This window comes from Panthera leo, chromosome D2 (genome assembly GCF_018350215.1).
Source record: "Panthera leo isolate Ple1 chromosome D2, P.leo_Ple1_pat1.1, whole genome shotgun sequence".
NCBI classification, from domain to species: Eukaryota; Metazoa; Chordata; class Mammalia; order Carnivora; family Felidae; genus Panthera; species Panthera leo.
The window spans coordinates 55,620,578-55,638,557 of record NC_056689.1 but is presented as its reverse complement, the minus strand read 5'-3'; the positions used below and the strand labels follow the sequence as shown (position 1 = coordinate 55,638,557).

At 35.7% G+C, this 17,980-nt stretch overlaps 1 protein-coding gene and 1 pseudogene across 3 annotated transcripts in view; both read right to left on the bottom strand.

Annotated features, from left to right (window-relative positions):
* LCOR (ligand dependent nuclear receptor corepressor) overlaps positions 1-17,980 on the bottom strand; it is a 144,407-nt gene that overhangs the window by 42,586 nt on the left and 83,841 nt on the right. For all 3 annotated transcript variants that reach the window (XM_042908159.1, XM_042908158.1, XM_042908160.1), the window contains 2 exons: positions 5,929-6,061; positions 1,112-1,399 (listed from right to left, as the gene is read on the bottom strand). In XM_042908159.1, coding sequence (XP_042764093.1) covers positions 1,112-1,349 — 238 coding nt within the window. In that variant the 5' untranslated portion in view covers positions 1,350-1,399; positions 5,929-6,061. The remainder of the gene's footprint in view (positions 1-1,111; positions 1,400-5,928; positions 6,062-17,980) is intronic.
* LOC122202873 lies at positions 8,263-8,375 on the bottom strand (annotated as a pseudogene).

The window sequence follows — 17,980 nt, the reverse complement described above, 5'->3', positions numbered from 1 at the left end:
ACGATTGCTGTTCTTTACCCAGAAACAGAAAAAAAGGAAAAGAAAAACTATTCAAAAATGTATTCTTTAAAAACCTAAAGCCAGTCCATTAAATGTAAATCCTTCTTAAATTACTTATAATAAGCAAAAGAAAGTCCTTTCTAAGAGGTTCTTCATACAAATTCAAACCTAATTTTTGTAAAATGAACATGTATTTCTCACCAATAAATCCACACCTCTCATAACTTTCTGCACACTCTTAGGAGATATTCTAGGAAAATGAACTCTCACTAGAATAGACATCACCAATTTACAATCTGTAATGGGTCAAACAATGGCCCAGGTGAAATGCTCACTGCATCTCTGTGAAATTAAAAGTAAAAGGGATCACAACAAACCCCAAATATTTAATCTATTTAAGAGTAAACTTTTCTTAGATTCAAGAAATATTTGCTAGGCAAAACTGATAACCTTTTAACCTTGTCCCTTAATTAGGATCCTCACCAACAAATTTAAATTACCTTGGAAATATTCTAAGGTTAATTCATAATACAGTACATATACATATGGAGGTGCTTGTATATATACATGTATATCCATATACATATGGAATACACTGAACAACCTGCTGTGTCTACTGTCTTCCTCATTATATCTAACCCTAGGAGTTTCTTTTTTAAAAATGCAAACAATACACATTCTTGCCTTATAATTTCATTTGCAGAGCATAAATTCTACCTAACAAGATACATGTATTTCTCAGCTAGGCGCTAATTCTAGAACACTGATGATCAGGGGCAACTTAATTTTTTACAGGGGTTTTAAAAACAATGGATATGGCAATGCTTTGTAAAACATAAAATATTTATATAAATATCAAGTAACTTAAAGATCAGTAACAAGTGTAACCACCTAACTTTCCTGAGTGGTACACTGATCTTGACTACAAACTACTGATATATAATGTATAGTAGCCATTTTATCTGTACTTCTCTATGACTGCATAGTCAGGAATAATTTAAGAATCAAATTAGTTTTTATCCTATTGTTACTGGTGCCCTACTTGCCAATAATTTTCTTCTCCCCAAAATTATTCTGATTGGACAGAGGAGACCTTGACATCAAACCATACCTTGTTCGCTAGGTTCTGACTGAGACTTTCTGACAGTAAGGTCCAGAGGTGAGTCTTGGTCAGCCATGAGAAGTTTGCTGAGCACAGGGTTCTGAGTAGTTGCAGCCGTGGGAGAGGTGGTGACTGGAGATGCTTTCGGCAGGCTTTGGTTCTTTGTGCTATTGGGCTGGCTGGGGTCCTGAGTAGAGCTATTTTTTGAGGTATATTCAGCAGCAAATTGTTGGATCATTCGCTGCATGATCTCACGGGCCACTAGGGGAATATTGGGGTCGGAGACCCAGGGACTGTCTGTAAACAAAGATTTATTTACTTTTAAACTGGGACAATGTACTACAAAAAAAAAAAAAAAAAAAAAAAAAGACAGCTTTCAAGCAAACATAAAATTTCATTTTGTTTCTTAAAACGCAATCTCCTAAAAATAGTATTCCCTCCCAGAATTAGATTTTTAAGCTCTAAGCTTATGAGCTGCAGATTTTTTAAAGTAAACTTTTCATAAAATCACTTCTAAACACCCCCCTCAGTATTATGAAATTAAATAAAGGGAAAACAAATAGTATATCTTATGGGCAAAAATCACTTACCTGATACAGAAATCTCAAACCTTTCTTTTATGAAATAATTACTTCTGTTTACCACCTATAGATTACATCTGGTTTTTCCTAGACCTTTCCTCAGCCATCTCTTCCTAAATTGTTGAAGAATGGATTACTCAGTTATGAGTACATAATCTACTTTCTGTCAAAGACTGAAGGCATAGCAAAACTGTAAAAGGAGATACTTAATATAAGGTCCATGACAGACTGGGGCCATAGCCTCACATTTTCAGGCTCATAAGAATCACTTTGAGGGCTTGTAAAAACAGACTGCTGGGTCCTATCCCCAGGGTTAACTGATTTAGCAGTTGTAGGGTGAGGTCAAGGACTGGCATTTCTACCAAGTTTCTAGGTGCAGCTGGAACCACTGGGCTCGGAGTTTAAAGGCCAGATCTCAAAGTTTAACACCATATATTTTCCACGAGTTCTTTAAATATACTCTGCCAATCATTAAACACAATAGCAAAGGAATTAATAAAATAAACTTATCAATTTCTAGTCCATGTTAATTTAAAAATAAAGACCATATGAATTCATTAACTCGTAGAACTTCTGGCACTGGGAGGGACCCTGAAGGTCAAATAGGGCAAAATAAAAGAGAAAATGTTTGGTATAAATATATCATCACATCTCTATCATTACCACACTCTCAGGGAGACTAAGCTTCTCAAGAGCAGAGATTATGTTTGTTTACCTCTGTATACTCAGCACCTAATCTTGCCTGGCATAAAGTATGCATTCATATTAGCTGAGTAATAAATGGATCAGTCAAATCAATCACCATCAAATAGTGTTTGTTTGTTTTTTTCTGTAGACAAATAAGGTTAATGTGTCTAAAGAGAAGTGACCTCTTCAAATCTGTATAGATGGTTAGTGGTAGACCCTTGATTAAAACTCTCCCCCTGATCTTAATGTTCCACCTGTGACCTTTACTTCCACACCACACTTCAGAGGTTTCAGAAGGCAGTTCCAGAAAACCTGAGTTTCTTTGGTCTTTTAAAGATCAACTACATAAGGTAAATTACTTTACCCATAATATGTTGGAGCTATAAGGTTGATTTATAAATTTAGAGATAAACTGACTCATTACAATTCAAACCTAAAATCTCCACAACATACACATCATCAAAACTTCATGGGACTCTAAGAATAATTTTTTTTCCCCCTGAAAAACAACATTAAATACCAGAAGAAAGTCTAAAGTCAGAATATTTAATTCTCTGGAGTTTAATGAGGTTTTTCTCTACCAACAGCAACATTTCTGTTCTACCAAAAGTACTTCTAACCCCATGTTTCTTCTCTATAAATAGACTTGAGTGTGCTAGATGGTTTAAGAATCAAGGTATTCAAATAGGTAAGGTTCAGAAATTATTACAACCATGAATGAGTTCCTTAAAAATTTTAATAAACATTTTAGCCATACATTGCTTTTTTAAAATCTCTACCCACTGAATATTCTTATTAATATTCATTTAACTTTCCACTTACGACCTATCTTCCAAATAAAAGACTGTATATAATTTCAAGTTTTATATTTTTTCAAGTTTTATATATTAATGTATCTTCTTATCCCCTGTAACACATAAAGAAAGTTTTCAAATAGGCAGAGTTAAACTAGATTCATAAATATATAGATTTTTGAAAAATCAGGGATTTTAGAATAAAGACCATAAACTGCTACCTCTGAGCTTTAAATGGCTGTGGTGTATCTTGCCTCTTTGTTGAATGAAGAACATAACCATAAAACACAATTCATACTTACAAATTGATGACATATCTGTCATATGAATTTCTACATGTTTTGAAAAGTTTCCTGAACACATTTCATTCTTTCACTTACTTAAAACACAACTTCTATAAATCTAGACATGTCTTGGGGAACATGCACAAGTGAATCAAATAAAAACCACAAATCAGATCAAAATTAACACTACAGGAAAACAAGTAAATGTTACATTACAGCCACTTATGTTTTTAAAATGCAAATCTAACTTTTAGAAAGTGTCAAATTTTCTAACACAAGTGACAAAGCTGGAAAAAATTTGATAATGATAGTTGAAGGTATACCGTTCATAAGCTAAAATTTATTACTGAATCCATACCACAAAAGCCTACTTTAATTGCATCTATGTTCCTACTTAGCTTTTAGAACCTTTTCATACTCATTTAAAACACACAATTTGCAATACTTGGAAACAAACTATTAATAACTCCAAATCTCTGAACTATTTATTTAAAATATATATATATGTGTGTGTGTGTGTATATATGTATACACACGCGCGCGCGCGCACACACACACACCCTTCAGACTAAATTGCCTGTCATATCTCTGCGTATTATATACATTTTTGGTATAACTTGAAGAGTACTAATGGCTTTCAGACATTTCCATGAAGATTAATATTTAAAAATATCAATATTAATACATAAAACAAGGGGGAAGGAACTTCTAATAGCAAAGCAATAGTTCTTTTTCTGAACATCATATGCCAGTATACAAATACACAAACTTAACTTTACATACAATTTCAGAGGATTCTCATCCCTAAAGTCTACCCTAAGGCTGATTCCAAGGTAAACATTCCTTCCCTCATGTATCCAAAAGTTTAATTTTAAAATAAAACTTAGAAGAACTTTAAGCTATTCCTACATGACAAAGGGATGGGACTAGCAGAGAAGTAGGCTAGAATTCTCTTTAGGAATATGCTTATGATTGGCCTTATTAACTCCCTCCAAGCAAAGACTGGATGAAAAGTGGTTTCTCCACATATAGGAAGAGGAGCTCCTCTTTGCAGATAACGAAGATTGCTGCAGCAATAGGCCCGTGACTCATTCAGTACACATCCTAAAGGACAGGAGCAGCAGAGGAGCTGTAAAGATATTTTATTTAATAAACTGACAGAACGAGTCTATCATTTATACTTTAATGTGAATTACTTTAATAAAACAATCAAATGTTTATACAACTAAGAAAATTACTATTTGGAACATAATTTTAGATTTCAGGGTACTTAGGGGATGATAAAGTGAGCATGGGAGCCTCAGTTGGGAGCTTCACGTCAGAGGGTGCTGAGGGTACTAAAAGTGAGGTGAGGGTGTACTGAAAAATTTAATTTTGCATAGGAAAAAAAAGGTGTCACTGAAAACAATAATCTCGTGCGTTCCTTTATTTTATAGGACACTTCATACTCCATTTTGAAAATACTGACCACATTAAGCAGAACATCAGCTGGTTTCCAACTGTAACCAACCAATCAGAATAGCACTTTATCAGACTTCCAACCACTGTAAAGGCAAAAATCACCCTTCAAATTTCAGAGGGGAGGGAATTCCCAGAAGAATGAGGAATATAAACTAGAACATATAAAGAAGTACTGAAGAAAGCAGAATCATTGAGTCTGCTGAATATTAAAGAGTATTCAGGGTCACAAGAGATTGTAGGACACTTTTTTAGAACCTATCACAGTAACCTCTGTCTCGGAACTAGAGGAAAGACATAACTAAGGAACACAAATCCATTTAGAATTTCTTGAAAGTAAAGACTTCACTAGAATGGATCATAGAGGGAAGGAAGCTTTCTGAAGGTCTTGGCCGATGGTAATTAGGCTTTGTGAATAGAGAAACAAAATGTAAATCATGTCTACAAAGGTTTTAAGGAGAAAGTTAAATTGAAAAATATAAGAGGTGGAGCTACTAAATACCACCTCAAATGTAAGGGGGAAAGTTTTATTACATAATTATGAATTCCTTTCTCTGATTTTAATAATTGAAAGAAGTTTCAGCGAAACAACGCTCTATAAAGGAAATAAATGCCTGTAAATCTAATTTTAAGATACAACTTCACATCTCTCTAAATGAAATTTCAGCAAGGAATCACTAAAATTTTATACAGCTTTATGGTTATCTGCGATGAAAACTGTCACTATGTATGTAAGAAAATTTGACAAAATATATTAGTACTGAGACCTCAGAATTTTTCAGACTTTCCTAATACTTTCAGGAACTATTTAACAAAACTTACATGATTCCATCACTTCAAACTGAAAAAGAGGGAAGAAGAGTTGCCTTAACCTATTCCAAATTTAACTTGACCAAAGGAATATAAAGTGTGTTATCAACAAAGAAAAATGTTTTGAAAAGTAACTCTTTTTAAAAATGACATTAAAATTAAGAAAATATAAGACAAGCAGATGCTAAATGCCATTCTTCACTAGAACCAACCTTTTCTATAAAAGACTGCATTGAGGAACTCTTCTGCTTGTCTCTCGAATCGAATGATTTTTGCTTGCTCTTGTTTAAGCAGAGCTTCTTGCCCAGCTCCCGAAGCTGGTTCATCCAGACCGACTAAGTGTCCCTGCAAAAATATTTGGTGAAATATTTGCACAAAAATCTTTCCCCATTCAGTATCAAAAGCACAGATGCAAAATCAAAGACAAATGTTAGTAACAGATAAGACAAATCAGTTTAATACAATTAAAATATCTTAAAACTTAAAATCAGAATAAAATTTATCTCCACAGAAGTATAAAAGCAAAGTGAATGTAAAAATATACTTGTATCTTACAAGTTTTGTTTAAAACTGACAGATAAACTCTAATTAAAATAACATTACTAACGGAAGATTTTTCTTGAGCATTTAAATATGTCTGTTCTTATTACACCATACAGCAATAGTACACAGACATTCAACTCAGACAAAAAAAAAATAGCTTAAATCCTAAATACTATTTGAGAATCATGTTTGCCCTCCTAGTATAAGATGTTTTCTCCAGACACAAAACAAACATAATTTTAAAAGGGCCGTCAGAAGGGAAAACTCAAAAGAATGTATCCGAATTCATAATTCTGTGCCTATAATATAATTCATAAACTGTAGCTTTCAAATGTGTAGAGAGTTGTGAAATTAATACGTTAAAACTGGCTCTAGAAAACAGAATTTAAAAATATACTGCGTCACATGTTCTAAAGGTACACATTTCTATATATGCTTGAACATGCTTACAATATAAACATGTTAAGTCCTGATCACAAAGTTTCAAACTGCCACACTAGACTCATCCCAAAGACTCCCAGAATCTGCTCTCAGGCTGTAGGAGCACTAGACTAGGTAGACAATGCTTTGCATTTACTTCCACTCTTGTAGCTAATGAACAGGAGACTAAGTAAGTACATCTTTTAAGTGTTCTTTAAGTTCCAATGCATATAATTTACTTCAAATCACCACAATGTATCACCACAGGCATATATAATTCTGTCATGGAAAACTTAAAAGTACTTAGAAGTACCTAAAAGTACTCTAAAAAAGAAAATGGGGACACACCCTGACACAGTGAAAAGGAAGCAAACAGGGCACTGAAGGCACATTATAATCCACAATTTTCTCAAAGATTTCAAATACAAGCAATGACATGTGCAATCAGATTTTTATCATTTCTCCATTGTACAAACTGTGTCAACAGCACAACCAAAACATGTGTCTTTTGCAAAGACACATTTAGCACCAATTCTATATTACACTTTAATATGAAGAACTCTCTTGCATAATCAAACGAAAACAATCATCCCATAAAATATCCATGAGACACGTTAAGTCTGCCACATAAAGAAAATATTGTTATAAAGTCATTATAAAAAACATTTTCATTCATTCATTCATTCATTCATTCATTCGGCTTCCCCAGCCCAGCATGGAGCCCAACCAACACGAAGCTTTAACTCACGACCCTGAGATCAAGACGTGAGCTGAGATCAAGAGTTGGACACTTAACCAACTAAGTTTATTATAGTTGTACTTGCCAACATTCTCTTTCGTGGCCTAAAGAAATTAATTTTTTTTTTAATTTTTTTTTTTTCAACGTTTTTTATTTATTTTTGGGACAGAGAGAGACAGACAGAGCATGAACGGGGGAGGGGCAGAGAGAGGGAGACACAGAATCGGAAACAGGCTCCAGGCTCTGAGCCATCAGCCCAGAGCCCGACGCGGGGCTCGAACTCACGGACCGCGAGATCGTGACCTGGCTGAAGTCGGACGCTTAACCGACTGCGCCACCCAGGCGCCCCAAGAAATTAATTTTTAAAAATGAATCACAAAATAATGTAATTTTGATACAGATTTAACATCTGAAAGGATCAGGAACGGGTACTAATTAGAGACCAATAAAATCCTCAACTGTATTATATTTTAATGGCATTTCATTGTTTAGTGATTTTTAAATTCAGACATTATATGGTATAAACTGTATTTAACCCCTCAGTCCTACATTCAGTAAGTTTAGTCAGACTTTCAGCAGGATATCTTTATTTTTCGTGTTTAAAAATGTGTATCTCAATGAGAGATGTTAGTTGAAGGACGCATTGTACACAGTGTAGTTTCAATGTGTTAAGCATACAGCTATCCCCATTGATTCTACACATACATTTACAAATACGTGTATCCTTTCCACGTCTTTCCAAGTTTTTATTTAAATTCCTGCTAGTTAACATACAGTGTAATATTAATTTCAGGTGTAGAATTTAGTGATTCAACACTTACATACAACACTTGGAGCTCACCACAAAAATAAGGAACACTTCACGAATCTGTGAATCTGTATCATCCTTGCGTGGGGGCCATGCTAATTTTTTCTGTATGGTTACAATTTTAGCATATGTGCTGCCAAAGCAAGCACAGAATATCTATACTTAAACCATGCTCAAATGTTGCATTCAGGCTACTTTCTAATCTAAATCAACTCATAGCAACTAACAGCACTCAGTAAGGAAGGTGTTACATGTTTTTTTCTTGAATTAAACAATTAATTACCAATTTTATCAACCTGGACGCTGAGACCTTCAGATAACTTTTAGTTGGTTCATCTAAATTATAGTCACACCAATTTGTTTTGTTTCCAAACAGTTTTACTGAGATATAATACACGTATCATAGAATTCACCTATTTAAAGTATAAATTCAATGTTTTTCATGTAGCTTCACAGAGGTGTGGGACCATCACCATGACAAAACTTCAGAATATTTTTGTACCCCAAGACATTAACAGTCACTCACTTCCCATTCTCCCACTTGCCCCAACATTAGGCAACCACTGTAGTATTTTCTGCCTCTCTCTACAGACTTGCTTATTCTGGATATTTCACATAAATGGAACCGTGCAATATTCATGGTGTGTGTGGGTGTGTGTGTGGGTGTGTGTGTGTGTGGTTTCTTCCTCCTAGAATAATGTTTTCAAGGTTCACCCCATCGTAGCAGATACCGGTACTTCGTTCCTTTTTATTGCCAAATAACATTCCATTGTACTGATGTAGCACATTTTATCCATTCATCAGTTGATAATGACCATTATTTCTTTTTGGCTGCTATGATACAAATAATGCAGTCTTTAGTGTTTGTGTACAAGTTTTTGTGTATTTTCATTTTTCTTGGATATGTATTTAGGAGTGGAATTTGTAGATCATATGCTAATTATATTTACCATTCTGAAAAAGTACACTAAACCATCTTCCAAAGCCGGTGTACCATTTAATATTCCCAACAGCAGTGAGGGTTCTGACTTCTCCACATTCTCATGAACACTTGCTATCATTTTTATTACATCCATTCCAGTACACAAGAAATGGTGCCTAATGGTTCTGATTAGATTTCCCTAATGATTAATAATGTTGAACATCTAACTGGCCATTTAAATACCTTCTTTGGAGAAATGTACATTCTTGTGCTTTGCCCAGTTTTTAATTGGGCTCACCTTTTTTTAATGTTTGAGTTGTAAGAATTCCTGATATATTCTGGATACAATTCCATTATCAGATTTAAGATTTGCAAATATCTTCTCCCATCAATGAGCTTTATTATCACTTCACTGATGCTACCTACTACTGTTAACAGTACAAAGTTCTTAATTTTAATGAATCCCAATTTGTTTTTTGACATTTGTGCTTTGGTATTATATCTAAAAAACTAGTGGCTAGCCCAAGATCATTAAGATTTACTCTTATGTTTTCTTCTAAATGTTTTATAGTTTTAGAACTTACTTTTAGGTATATGACCCGTTTCAAATAAACTTTTGTGTATGGTAAAAGGAAGGGGTCCAACTTCCTTTGTCAAAAATCACTGGCTATAAATTTTACTTCTGGATGCTTAACTCTGTTCCGCTGATCTACATATCAATCTGTAGGCCAGAAACACACTATGTTGATCATGGTAGTTTTGTAGTAAGTTCTGCTATTAGGAAGTGTAAATCCTCTCTTCTAAGATTGTTTTGGCTACTCAGGCATCCTGTAAATTTTTACATGAATTTTTAAGATCAGTTTGCCAATCTCTGCAAAGAAGTCACCAGAAATCTTGGTAGGTTACACAGTGAATCTGCAGGGTATTTGGGGGAGTAATGCCATCTTCATAATATTAAGTGTTCCAATCCACGAACATGAGATCATACCTTTCTATTTATTTCGATCTTCTTTAATTTATTTCAACAATTTTAATTTAGTGTACAAGTCTTAAACTTGTGTTAACTTTATTCCTAAGTATTCTATTCCTTTTGATGCTATAGTAAATGGAACTGTTTTCTTAATTTTCACGTTCAGACTATTCATTGCTATTGTATAGAAATACAATCAATTTTTTTAAAAATGTTGTATTCTACAACCTTGTTGAACTTATTAACTCTAATATATTGTGTTCTGTTGATTCCTTAAAATTTTCCATATACAACATCATGTCATCTACAAATACTTTTACTACTTCTTTTGCAATCTGGGTAACTCTGATTTCTTTTTTTAGAGAGAGAGAGAGAGAGAGCGTGAGCAAGCGAGCATACAAGCAGGGGAGAGGGACAGAGGGAGGGAGAGAGGGAGAGTGGGGGATGGAGAGGAAGAGAGAGAGAGACAGAAAAAGAGAGAGAGAGAAAGAGAATATCTTAAGCAGGCTCCATGCTCAGGGCAGAGGCCAACACAAAGTTCAATCCCATGACCCTGGGATCATGACCTGAGGTGACACTAAGAGTTGGATGCTTAACCAACTGGGCCAGCCAGGCACCCCTGCTTTTATTGCCTAATTGCCAAGGCTAGGGCTTCTGGTAGAACAGTGCATAGAAGTATTGAGAATGGACAACTCTGTCTTGTTCCTAATTTTAGGGGGGAAATGTCCAGTTTTTACCACAGCTGTGTATTTTTGTAGATCAGGCTGAGGAATTTCTCTTCTAGTCCTAGTTTCTTGGGTGTTTTTATCACAAAAAGGTGTTGGATTTGGTCACTTTTTGCAGGGACATCCATTGTGATGATCACGTGGTTTTTATCACTGATTCCCATTAATGCATTATATTACATTAATTGATTTTGTGGTGTAAACCAACCTTGCATTCCTGAGAAAAATCTCACCTGGTAAGAGAGTGTAACAGTTTTCATATGTTCCTTGATTTGGTTTGCTAATATTTCGTGGAGAATTTTATTGTTGTTATTGGTATTCCTAAGTGATTCTGCTCTGCAGTTTTCTTGTGATCTGTCTGGTTTTGGTATTCAAATAATACTAGTCTCACAAAGCGAGGAAGTCGTCTTCTATATTTTAGATAAATTTGTGTAGAATTGGTATTAGTTCTTTTAAAAATATCTGGCAGAAGGGGCGCCTGGGTGGCTCAGGTGGTTGGGCGGCCGACTTTGGCTCAGGTCATGATCTCTCGGTCCGTGAGTTCGAGCCCCGCGTCGGGCTCTGTGCTGACAGCTCGGAGCCTGGAGCCTGTTTCAGATTCTGTGTCTCCCTCTCTCTGCCCCTCCCCCGTTCATGCTCTGTCTCTCCCTGTCTCAAAAATAAAAAAAAAACGTTAAAAAAAAAAATCTGGCAGAAATCACCAATGAAGGTGTCTGGCCACAGGCTTTTCTTTGATGGAAATTTTAAAATTACCAATTCAATCTCTTCACTTGTTCTAGGTTGCATTAGTTTCCCAGGGCTATTGTAACATATTACCACAAACTGAGTGGCTTAAAACAGCAGAAGTTTACTCTCTCACAACTCTGGAATCTAGAAATCTGCAATCAAGGTGTCAACAAAGCCATGCTCCTTCTGAAGGCCTCTATGAGAGAATCCTTCCCTGCTTTTTCCTAGCTTCTGGTGATTTCCAGCAATCCAACATTTCTTGACTTGTGACAGCATTAACTCCAATTCTTCTTCTAACTTTACATGGCCTTCCGTGTGCGTGTCTTGGTCTCCAAATCTCCCTTATAAAGACACCAGGTGCTGGATTGAGGACCCACTCTAATCCAGTATAACCTCATCTTAACTTATTAATTAATCTGCAAAGACCACATTTCCCAAATAATGTCACATTTATAAGTACCAGGGATTAGATCTTTTTTTTTTTTTTTTTTTGAGTGGGGGCACATAATTCAACCTGCTACACAGGTCTGTTCAGATTTTCTATTTCTCCTTATGTCAGTTTCAGTAGTTTGTGTCTTATTCTAGGCATTTGCTTGTTTCATTTAAACTATCTAGTCTGCTGATTTATATATGATTCACAGTAGTATTTCCCTTAAATCCTTTTTATCTCCATAAGGTCACTAGTAATTTCCCCTATCTGATTTGTGATTTAGTAATTTGAGTCTTTTTCTCTTGAGCAGTCCTAGATAAAACATTTACCAATTTTGTTGTATCTTTTCAAAGAACGAACCTTTGATTTTGTTAATTTCTCTATTTTTCTATACTATTTCATTTATTTCTGCTCTAATCATTATTATTTCCTTCTGCCTGCTTTAGGTTTAGTATGCTCTTCTTCTCCTGGTCTTTTAAGGAAGACAGGGCACTGAACTAAGATCTTTTAAAATATAGGCAGCTGCAGCTTTAAATTGCCATCTAAGTGCTGTTGGCTACGTCTCATAAATTTTGGTATGTTTTGGCTTTCATTCATCTCAAACTATTTGCTAATTTCCCTTGTGATTCCTTCTTCTGATTATTTAGAAATGCATTATTTAATTTCCACATATGTGTGAATTCCTCATATATCCTCTGTAAATAATTTCTACTAATATCATTCCTTTGTAGTGGGAAAACATATTGTGTACGATTGAAATCCTTTGATTTTTTTATGGCCTAGCAGAAAGTCTTTCCTGGAAAATGTTCCACGTATACTTGGAAAGAATCACTATTTTGTTCTTTTTGGGTGGAGTGTTCCTTATACACATCTGTTAGGTCTAGTTGCTTCAGAGTGTTGTTCAAATCTCTCCTCTCTGTTGATCTTCTGTCTAGATGTTCTATCCATTATTGAAAGTGGAGTATTAATGTAGTCAACTCTTGTTTTTGAACTATTTCTCCCTTCACTTCTGTCACATTTTGCTTCATGTGTTTTGGAGTTCTGTTGTTACATATGTAACAACATACGTTGTTATATGTCTTCCTAATACGTTGACCCTTTTATCATAAAAAATGTCCCTCTTGATCTCTAGGTTCATCGAAGTCTATTTCCCCCCAATGTGCAGCCTCTGTTATCACTTTTCTCAGGGGATGTGGTCTTGAGCATGCAGTCTCCCTGTCTACTGGGAATGACTGTGGGTTTAGTCAGACTCTCTGGCAGTTTCTTTCTCAGGTCTTCCCTTTACACAGTGCTCGCTGATCAGCCTGTAGCAGTATCACACACCCAGGCGTTAGCCTCTACTAGTTTGTTTCATTGGTGTGTTGTTGCCACATCCTGGGGCATAAATTGCACCAGTGTCTGATCCAATGAAAGTGGGGCCTCTTTGTAAGGGCAGGGTGTTGCCTTGCCAGTCTTTGAGGCTAACTCGAACCCCAGGAGGGCTCTTCTTTTTATCTGGTTCTCTCCGTAAAGCTTCTGACTGGTCTGCCATTTCACTTGTTGCTACTAGTATCATGGAGCTACCAGCCTCCTCTTAACTGTTCACCACAAAGATCTCCATCATTTTCAACAACTTTTTGTAAGCTCTGTTCCAAATAAAGTCAGTCCCCCTGAGAGAGCTACAGAATTCTCCGTTCTCAAGGCCTGCCTTTCCCTTTGCAAGAACCACTGTGCCGCTGCACAGAAACTGGAGGTTAGGACAATAACCCACTTCTCTCAGAGTGACATCTGTGCTTTATGACAGGGGGTGGTGGATCACTTGCCTCTCCTGGCACAGAACTTCTGCCTTATGAATGAGGCCTGACCTAAACCTCAGTATGCTCAATCTGCTGAGACTGGAGCACATTTCCACTCTGAGAAAAGGCTGAGAGAAGGAAGGCTTTTTGACCTCAGCTGCCTGGAAGACAGCATCCGCCACGAGAAGCTAGAAGGTATGACTGATGCCCACAGTCTGTTTCCCCTGCTCAGACAAGAGTTAGAGCTTCCTTCAAGCTGAGCGCAGGGAGAGGGTGGGAGTGGGTCATGGGTCAAATGCCAGAGTCCTGTTCTGACTGAGATTTAGTACGTTTGTTTGAACAAATCATTCTCCATTTGCTATATGCCCTTAAGATAATTATTTCCAGCTTAAATGACTGCTTTAAAATAATTTCACCAGTTAAATGGTTATTTTGCTTGTTTTTATCCAGAATAATAAACAGAGATGAAAAATATAATACCAAATCATATGCTTTTATCAAGTGCATCTGGTCACCAAGTTAAAAATTTACAGCAATGATGTATAAACAAAATAGAGGCCATCCTCCCTTACTGTACATACTATATGCCAAAACTAAATGAACCAACAAGAACAAAAACATTCAAATGGTACAGAGCTAATAAAGTTAACATAACAGACAGGAGATCCAGAAACAACAAATTCATATCACCCCACCCCCAACCCCCTCCCCCACATCTGAAATTTAAAAGAAGTCATTATGTATTGTATGCCCCCCCCCCAAAAATGATATGACATACTCTTCTGTAAATAAAAAGCCACTGTTCTTCCTTACAGTTATTATCCCTATTCATTAAAGAACAAGTTGTTGGCCCAAAACAGAAGAGGAATAAAGTTGGAGATACGCACTGGAATCTGCATCTCCTCGGAATTTGCTTCCTTCAGAATTCAAGAATTGGTCCTCCTACATGGGTTTGTTCATAGCCACAGGTGATTCTGTCATATCAAATCTACTGTGAGTTTCTTCTTCTTTTTTATTTTTTCTACTGTAAGCTTCTTAAAAGCATATATATCTAGAACATACTGCCAAAGCTTTTGATTCTGTAGCTCTCAGGTAGGAAGCAGTCATGTTTTTTAAAAGTTCTCTTCAAGGGGCGCCTGGGTGGCTCAGTCTGTTAAGTGATCGACTCTTGATTTCTGTTCAGGTCATGATCTTACAATTCGTGAGACTGAGCCCCACTGTGGAGCCAGGTTGAAATATTCTCTCTCTCAAAAATAAACATTTTTTAAAAAGCTCTCTTCTTGGGGCGCCTGGGTGGCTCAGTCAGTTGAGCATCTGACTCTTGATCTCAGCTCAGGTCACGACTCCTGGGTCATGGGATCAAGCCCCATGTGGGGCTCTATGCTGAGCATGGAGCCTTCTTGAGATTCTCTCTTTCCCTCTGCTCCCCCCACTCTCAAAATAAATGAACATTAAAAAAAAAGTTCTCTTCTTAAGAACTGAAAAGATCAGTATCATACTTTAAAATTTATTATGTATTTATAATAAATCTTAGTATTTGGGAAGGCAAATCCCTACCTGTTATGTTTTCTAAAATGTCCTGGCCATTTTAACTTTATTTTTTCAGATTATATTTAAAATAGCTTAGTCAATTCTTCTCACCACCAACACCAGCTCCCCAAAGAAGACAAGGTGGTTTTTGTTTTGTTTTGACAAGGTGGTTTAGATCTGAATAGCAATATACTTAGAAAGTATTTCAGGAAGTAGTAACACCCTTAAAAATATTCAGTCTTTTCTTTTAGGAGCTGCTTTACATTTACCCAAGTGAGCTATAACGGAGCTCAATTAAAATTCTGTTGTTTATTCATGTAGTTCCCACATATTTATTATTTTACATTTTTACTGTCCATATGAGAAGGAGGTTTCCTTAATTTTCTAACTACTAGTGCTGGCATAAAAGCAGAAAAGTGTGTGTGTGTGTGTAAAAATTAATTCTGTACACAGTTTTTGGGGAAAGCGTAGGTTGTGTATCTTCAATTGCTAGGTTCTCTGGCAGCTTCACAACTTTGTGTCAATTTCCCAATATCCTTTTAAGGTAATTTCTTTTAAGGGGACTGTGAAGGTGATAAGGAGAGGTAAAGGAAAACAAAGCTGCAGAAGCCACCAACACTGTGTGGTCTGATGATACATCACCCAAAGCAGGAAAGGAGACTTAATACTGAATATGTTGGGATCTTCAATAGAAAAAGACCTCAAGTTCTTTATTAAGTTTGGTTACCTCTACCTTCATAATCCATACAATACACTCATTTTATCATCCTTTGCTACCTTTTTGGGAATGGCAATAAAACATCCAAGAGACGTTTTCATATAAGAAGTTCATACTTTTTCCTACAACTTAAGGGTTGCTATTTCTCTGTACTACTAGAAATGTTTAAGGAAATTCCATAGACTTAAGAGAAATGATACTACAAAACATTTCTGAGGGAAATTTAAGATGTAAAGAGGATATAAACCATGATCATAAACTGAAAGACTCAGTGTTGCTAATATGTAGCTAATATGCTAACTGATCTACAGATTCAGTGCAATCCTAATCAAAATGCCTAAAGGCTTTTTGAAAAATCAATGCATTGCTTTTAAAATTTATACAGAAAGGCCAAGGACCAGGTTTAGCAGAACAAGTTTGAAAAAGAAAAACCAAGTTGGAGAACTAGTACTACTTGATTTTCAGATATAAAGATACACTGATCAAGACACTGTGGCATGGGTGTAAAGACAGACATATAGTTCAATGGCAAATAAGAGTCCAGAAACATACCCACAGGCATACTGTCAACTGATGCAACAAAGATGCCTAAGAATTCAATAGGGGTTAAGAAGGTCTTCTCAACAAATGGTGTTAGAACAACTGGATTACCTTATGCAATATAGTAAACCTCAACACTTCAATAACACCATGTAGAAAAATTAACTAGGAACAGATCAGGTACCAAAACACAAGAGTCAACACTAGCAAGTTTCTAAAAGAAAACATGAGAGTTTTGTGTGTGTCTGACACTGGATTGAGCAAGGATTTCTTGAACAGAACATAAAATACATGAATTTTAAAAGAAAAAATTGGCAAAAGGTTTTATACAGAATGTATAAAGAACTATTACCACTTAGTAAGTTTTAAAAATGGACAAAAGATTCAAACAATTATTTCACATAAGAGGTATAAAGATGTTCAACATCACTAATCAACAAGGAAATGAACAATAAAATCACAGTGAGATACCACTATAGACCCACCAGAATGTTTAAAGTTAAAAAAGACTGACAATATCAAATGTTGGCAAAATGGGAAACACTGGCATTCCTATACGTTGCTGATGGAAGCAGAAAATGGTTAAGTCAATTTGGTGAACCATATAATAGTATAAGGTTAAATATACAATGATACTACCACCCAGTAATTTCAATTCTAGGTATTTATTCCAGAGAGATGAAAATATATGCCCAATGGGGCAACTGGGTGGCTCAGTAGGTTAAGAGTCCGACTTCGGCTCAGGTCATTGATCTTGCAGTTCATGAGTTCAAGCCCTGTGTCAGGCTCTGTGTTGACCTGACATCTCAGAGCCTGGAGACTGCTTTGGAATCTGTGGTTCCTTCCCCCCGCTCATGCTCTGACTCTCTCTGTCTCTCAAAAAATAAACAAACGTTTAAAAAAATAAACTAATCTTTAAAAAAAGAAAATATATGCCCAAAGACTTATATGTAAGTCTAATATATTAGCCAACATCTGGAAACAATTTAAAAGTCCAAAAGAAAGTGAACTGATATGGGGACCTACTCAGCAATAAAAAGGACCAAGAGTATATACAAAAATAAGAATACCAAAAAATTATGTTAAATGGAAGAAGTCAAATATGAAAGACTACACAGTATTTCACTCCTATTATATAAAACTCTAGAAAAAGTAAAACTAATAGTGATTGCCTTAATTGGGTGTCCAAGAAATGGACTGACTACAAAGGGACATGAGAAAGCAATTTAGGGTGAGAACTGTCCTGAACCTTGACTGTGCTGGTAGTTACACAACTGTATACATTTACCAAAATCTATTAATCTGAACTCTTAAATGGTAAATTTTATTATATACAAATATTGCCTCATTAAAAAATCATTAAAACATAGGTTCAGGGTATTTAAGATACTAGATACTGAACGGATCACTGAATTTTG